This window comes from Penaeus japonicus, unplaced genomic scaffold (genome assembly GCF_977035675.1).
Source record: "Penaeus japonicus unplaced genomic scaffold, GWHDUDI00000001_assembly GWHDUDI00000014, whole genome shotgun sequence".
Lineage (NCBI taxonomy): Eukaryota > Metazoa > Arthropoda > Malacostraca > Decapoda > Penaeidae > Penaeus > Penaeus japonicus.
The window spans coordinates 501,136-508,635 of NW_028234416.1; the positions used below are offsets into that span (position 1 = coordinate 501,136).

At 37.1% G+C, this 7,500-nt stretch overlaps 1 protein-coding gene across 18 annotated transcripts in view; it reads left to right on the forward strand.

Annotated features, from left to right (window-relative positions):
* Nucleotides 1–7,500, forward strand: part of Patronin (calmodulin-regulated spectrin-associated protein patronin) — a 109,558-nt gene that overhangs the window by 14,234 nt on the left and 87,824 nt on the right. For all 18 annotated transcript variants that reach the window (XM_086543772.1, XM_086543765.1, XM_086543771.1 and 15 more), the window contains exon 2: nucleotides 7,367–7,466. In XM_086543772.1, the coding sequence (XP_086399898.1) occupies nucleotides 7,367–7,466 (100 nt within the window). The remainder of the gene's footprint in view (nucleotides 1–7,366; nucleotides 7,467–7,500) is intronic.

Below are 7,500 nucleotides of genomic sequence, written 5' to 3' on the forward strand. Positions count from 1 at the left end.
AGTTTTTCGGTATTTGACAGTCTTTCTGCTCAATTTGCCCTTTGCGGGTTAACCTACCAGTCATTGACTGTTTTATATAGTGCTTAGCACCGAGTTGTCTGTAACTGAATGGCGCAATATTTAGTCCCAAGATAAATTAATGTTCCTATAGTAGCGGTACAAGTGTATGAGTATCGGTGCCAGCAATGTGATTGATTGTATGGTCGATACTCAGATTCTGATTTATATTATTTGCGGGTGATTTACAACACAACCATTTTTTGTGGTTGGGATTGATAGTTCACTGTATTCTGTTCCCCTTAGAAGAGTAACAGTTTAGTAAAAAAAAAAAGTTCCTCGATACTGTTTTTATGAGTAGTTAGCGAATGTGTTTGTAAAATTTGATTCAATTAAATTCGTCTCCAACCTCCCCCATTTCTAACACTAAAAACCCAAGTTTAAAAAAGTATGCATTAGACAATAAAAACGCAAGAGATGTTTATATCCCGTTTCGATAATTATGTATCGGAAATGCATGTTTGTTGTAAATACAAATCAAATATATCAATCGTACAGAAACTAAATATTCACCGGATGTCTGTTGCCCATGGCTTGATATCAGTACAATTGAAGCGGTCGCGACCTTGAATAATTTGAATCTGCCCGATGCGGTATTCACGTTTTCCTTCGTCGCTTCCAGTATTTTTCTTTTATGTTTATGTAATCCTTCATGGATGACTTTCGCTTGCTTTAAATCCGGTAGATGTCCCTCCTCATCTGTGTGCCACCAGGGCGTTGGAAGTCCTCTTTGTAACGGACGCCAGCTCTGTTCGCTGATCCTGGTGCTGAAAAACTTGCCGAATGGAATGTATTCCATAATTCCTTTCAACAGTTTTTATTGCCATCAGCTCACCTTGCCAATCATGAAGGGAAATTAGGTAATCAGTTGGCATTAATAACTTGCCAGTACCAAGTCCTCATCCACCCACTCACTTTTTTATCGTCTATCGCCATTCTATTTTATATTTCAATTCTTTATCGTTGTATCTATAATCAGTTTTATTATATATTGTGTTGGCATCAGTAAAACAAGATGAAACTTAATATAATACAAGTTACAACAGGAGACAGGAAGCTGGAGGGCGAATGAATCACTGTCCAAAACTGTCTCGATGGTGCTTGTCGGATAGCACCTGTACATCTTGGAATATTCTTGACCTACTTGTACGAGCGGATGGAATCATGGACTGTATTCAGGAAACTTTTTTATTATTCCAGACGTGTATACAAGTACTTTAAGTAAAACAATTTACCAGTTCTGGTGCGTTTCATTTATGCTGTCTCCACGTAATTCTTGTATATTTTGTCTTCATACTTCAATGTTATCAGGATCTGTTAAGCGGTTTGATTATTTTTAATATGAAAAGGCAGTTTACGATGCGAAGATTCGTGTATCTGGGAACATGGCCCGTTATGCGGTGAGGTTTACCGCTACGAGAGCTATGCTAGGTGCGAGGTCCCCGGGGCCCGTGAGTGGGAGAATCATGGCTGTTTGGCTGGACCACGTAGGAGCAAAATATCATATTTTCGTTCCACATTCTGGAAATGTGAAATAGATAGAAATATGGTAATTCAAATATGTATGTCGGAAACTTAGAATTGAAAATAATTTGTACATAGAATACGAATATCTTACGTTTCTGTCGTCAGACAGAATATTCGCTTTCGTAAATTTTGAACGTTCATATTAGCATTCGTGAATGTTGAAAAAAAAATATATATATTCAGCTTATCACTAGATCTAAAATGTGTCTGTGTTTCGTGTTGATGCGTAATGTGACACTGTCTAAACGACAAATTCATAAGAGAAACAACAATCATAGGTAGCACTAACATAAGATACTTCAATTTTGGTATGAATCAGTCGTTGTACTTGTTCCTAGTTAAAGAATTGACAACCATTTCACGAACGCGCTGTTGGTAATTCACTCTACGCTCGATCGAAACAAACGGGATGAGAGGGATCGTGTGTTTATGAACAGATCTTCCTTATTTCATCTTTGTATATACTGTACATATATGCGCATTTTTAATATATCATACATATAGATTTAATGTATACATATTTCATATAATTATATGCTTTAATTTTACGTCCCTGACTACTTTTACCATTCATTTAACTTCACTCTCCTTCGAAAAGTCCGCCAAAAGGTAAACAAACTCAAAATCAGCAGAGAATCCATGTTTTCCTAAAAGAGTTTGTAATCCGTGTCTAGGACAATAACCAATATAGGTATTACTTTTCAAACGTAGTATGCTCATATGAAGTATTGGTAAGAAAAAGTACAGTAAAAATATGATTTTTTTCACTCGTGTAACTATCGTGACAAGCCTACCCCCTTGCCACGGAGTTTCCACGATTGTTCCAATACTTTCCACGCATTTGCCACGAATTTGCCACGCTTTTGCCGCGAACCCGCGCTTCTAGAATAAGAATAGCGGCATGTTCATGTCATGTACACGGCGCGCTTAGGGACTTAGAATATGGCTGGAAGTGTCAATGATCTCTTAGAACCGGCCACTGTATGAAGATTGCCTAAACCCTTATTGAATGGGCACTGCACAAATTGCTTTAATAACAAAAAAAAGAAAAGAAAAAAGAAAAAAAAGATATCGATGGCAATAGTAATGGCATATTATAATGATGATAATTTCAAGGATGATAAAAGCGCAATAGTTTATTGAAGTCTGAAAATACACATATAGGCTGTTATGTTTTATAATGTGTTACATACATTTTGTTATTGTTATTAACATTGTCATAATTGATATAATTATGATAATGTTAACAGTAACACAAATGGAATAATCTATATAAGATTCAAGATGTTGGTAAACAAGTGAGGCAAGGTAGGCCCAATAATTGAATCCTTGATGACAGAGCACTTACGGTGCCATCCAAATTTTAAGAATGATTAAACAAAATGGATAGTGCCTGTATATTTGCACCCCTAGTACCAGTGAGTCAATGACAGCCATTACATTGAGGATCATAACAATTATGTTACCTGTTTTATAGTATTAATGATATTGACAGGTCACAGTAACACACTCCAGAGCCTTCCACAGAATAAAGCGCATGCACCCATGCGACTACTTCACAAACGCCATATCAAATAGGTTAACTTTATTTTGAGCAATTTAACCAAAACCTTCGCACAGAGAGCCCATTTTCAAATTACGACATTCTTAAAGTAACACTTCACGAGATCACAGTTTTCCTAACATATTTACGTGTCCTTTTAGATGGTTCTGACCCTGTAACTGTCTCGTTCCGTGTCCAACTAGGCACTTTCCCAGGGCCTCGCCTTTTCTTTCGATTGATGAACGACCTTTCCCTATCTGATGATGATAAAGCTTTCTTCATTAGACAGTTGTCGACTAAATTTTTTTTAGATTAACCTACAAGTCCTGTAAATGAATATTGATAATGTATATATATATATATATATATATATATATATATATATATATATATATATATATATATACATACACACACATACACACATATATATATATACACATACACATATATATATACACATATTTATATATTTATTTATTTATTTATATGTTTATTTATTTATTTACACACACACACACACACACACACACACACACACACACACACACACACACACACACACACACACACACACACACACACACACACACACACACACACATACACACATACACACACACATACACACACACACACACACACACACACACACACACACACACACACACACACACACACATACATACACACATACATACACACATACACACATATATATATACACATACATACACATACATTCACACACTCACTCACTCTCACTCATCCACCCACCCACACACCCACACACCCACACACCCACACACACACACACACACACACACACACACACACACACACACACACACACACACACACACACACACACACACACACACACACACACACACATTCACTCACTCTCACTCATCCACCCACACGCACACACACACACTCACTCACTCACTCACTCACTCACTCACTCACTCACTCACTCACTCACTCACTCACTCACTCACTCACTCACTCACTCACTCACTCACTCGGTAAGGGAGAGGGAGAGGGAGAGGGAGAGGGAGAGTTTTGATTGTGTGGTAATGAAGCAAACACCCTTGTTCTTCGCAAGTAGGTTTAGTCTGCAAGCCTTCACAGAAGGAAGCAGCATGTGGATGCTTGGTCTTTCATCGTGATAATTTCTAATACTTTAAAACTATTTTTTGGCAATTATGAAATTTGTTTTAACGTTGCTATTCAAAGAACAAGTCGTTGCTTATTTTGAAAATGTGGCGCAGGATGTTGTTTACGCTTGGTTTGACCAGGTCAGGTCACCCATTCGGCCTCTTAAGCTGGACTCTTCTCCCAAAAGGAGAATGAAGAGCTTGCTAAAACGAAAACGGAGGAGTCTCGCGAAAGAACCACCAAATCATTCCTAGCGATTTATGTATGTATGTGTATGTATATATATTTATAAGTATATCAGTATATGTACATATATGTATATCAGCATATAAGTATATATGTATATATATTATATGTATATTATGTATGTATATGTATATTATATATATATATATATATTTATATTTATACTTATATATATGTTTATATATATTTATATATAGACTTTTATATATATTTATATATATACATATATATATATATTTATTTATATATATATACGTTATATATATATATATATATATATATATATATATATATATATATATATATATATAATGTATATAAGTATAAATAGACATATATATTGTCTCATTTTCAAATAAATCTATTTTGTGTATAGTGGTTTTCTGCCATATCAACACGGTATATATATGTGTATATGTATGTATGTGTATATGTGTATATATATATGCATGTATATGTCCATATATGTACGTATATGTATATATATGTATATGTATGTGTGTACGTGCGTGTGCGTGTTTGCCCGTACGCGCGTTTTACTTGAGACAGAAATCTAGAGGCACATTTTAAAGGAGCATTTCCTAAATTTTTGTTCAACCCCCTTTACCCCTTATACCCTCTCTACCCCCTCTGCCTCCTCTGTCCCTCTGCCCCCTCGCTCCAAATCTCGCGAAGTGCCTGGGCCCGATGCTAGAATTGGTTTCATTTTACAGAGCTATGTTCCAGTGTATTAAATATCAAGCTTGTACAAAGATGATCTGTATCCCCAGTAGACATGCTTTTTTGTTTGTCGGGTGCTGATACATTTTTCCATTAGTTTATTTAATGGTCCCTCGTTAAAAAGAGAGATTCTTAGTTCGTGCATACGATGCAGGTTGTGAATTTAGGATTGAAACATCAGTGAATTTATGTCTAGGTTTGTATATTAACCAACACCACTGTATGAGTTTAGTCTTCATGGAATTTTGTTTTTTATTTATTATTTATCTGCCTGGTTACGTAGTAAGTCAAAGTACACAATTGTGATAGTAGTCTCGGAAGTTATTTTTGGAGAGACTAGTCAAGGTGATAGTAAGTGTCACCGTATAAGACTTAAACATTTAATTGTCGTAGCTCTGATTCGCACTCTTCATCATCAGTCGTTTTCTCTTGGTGCTTCTTTTGCCCGGTTTCCTCCTCCTCACTCACGACAAGTCATGGGAAACCGATTTGCTCTTACCACCGGACCATCTGCTTCGTTAACAAAAGTTTCCCCGTAATCACAGTAGTATCGTAGAAAATCCAATTTCACAAACACGCGCTCCATCTTCACCCTTTGGCTTAATAGAACTGTTGAAGAATATTGACGTTGCATCACACGCACATACATACACACGTTATCTGTAGCTACACGGAATAGTGTCAATGCCTATGGATTAGCGGACGGGACTTGGTGTTGATTAGAAATCGGCTGAGGACCCGAATCTGGGTCGCTCGGAGCTCCGGGCTTCGGGAAGGAAACTCCAGCCTGCGGTGGCCACTACCGAGGCCTCGCCAGACATTTTCACCGCATTTCCACTACTACTACTAAGAGTAATGAGAATAATGACAGTAGCAAGACAGGTACTACTACTAATTACATTTATCATTATAAAAAAATTATTATGACAGTCCCAATTGTGGAAATGATTAACCATTTAATGACGATTTATTGTTATTGCTACTGATATTTTGTTATCAATATCATCATTATAGTTATGATAATAATTGTTAGTATTATTATCATCATCATCATCATCATCATCATCATCATCATCATCATCATCATCATCACCACACCATCACCACCATCCTCATCATCGTCGTCGTCATCATCATCATCATCATCATCATCATCATCATCATCATCATCATTATCGTCATCGTCATCATTATCGTCGTTGTCGTCGTCAACATCATCATCATCATTATCATTGATATTTATTTTTTAGCAGCACTATTAGCACTACAAATAATAGTGCTAGTATAATTATTATTGTTATAATGGACATTTAAATTATCGTTCATGTTTGCTGTCAATATTAGTAATAGTGACAGTGGCGGCACTTAGTGACAACATTGGTTATCATCATCATAATAATAATAATGATGATAATGATATTAATAATGATTATAATGATAGTAATGGTAATGAGAATGATAATGATATTGGTGAGAATAATAGTAATGATAATAATGATAATAACGGTAATGATAAAAAATATAAATATGATAAGCACCACAGCACCCAATAGATCTTTCTAGCTAATTCATGCGCATGTTCAGACACTAAGTGAGTTTTAAAACATGTAAACTGTCCAATGGTTTCCTTGCGGAATGAAATCCAGTGGCAATGAACAACGTCGTTGGGATGCGGGGGAGAGCGTTGGAGGTGTGGGCGGAGCGGGCGGAGCGAAGTGCAGGTGAGGTGAGTGCCTTTAAATGGCTGATTGTCACGGTTTTCTCCAAAGCGGCCAGACTTTCGCGGTGGCGGCGCAGAGCTTCTGGAGTTTGCGACTTTCCCCGATCTGTTAGATGTGAGCGGGCGTGCGTGCGTGCGCAAGACGGCGGTGTACCAAGAGTGCGCCAAATGCTCACCGACCACCTGCTGTCTCTTTTGCACCTGCTAATAATTCCTTCTCTCCTTCTTGCTTCTCTTTCCGATGTTGTCTCCTTCGCAGACTTGATTGGCGCGACAGAGAATCGGCAATAATCTGACACCCATTATTTATGTTCACTTATATCATATTGCTTGAGCCATGTATTTTGATCATTATTTATATGCATTAACAACTCTTCTTTGTAATTCCACAGGCCAAGCAGCGGGCGTCAGTGGCATGGATTGTGCAGAAGGCTCATAAGAACAAGGTCCCTTCAGATCTGCAGGACCCTTACTACCGGGACTATGAGGCAAGTCTGGTCTTCCTTTCCTCTCCTCTTTTCTCTTC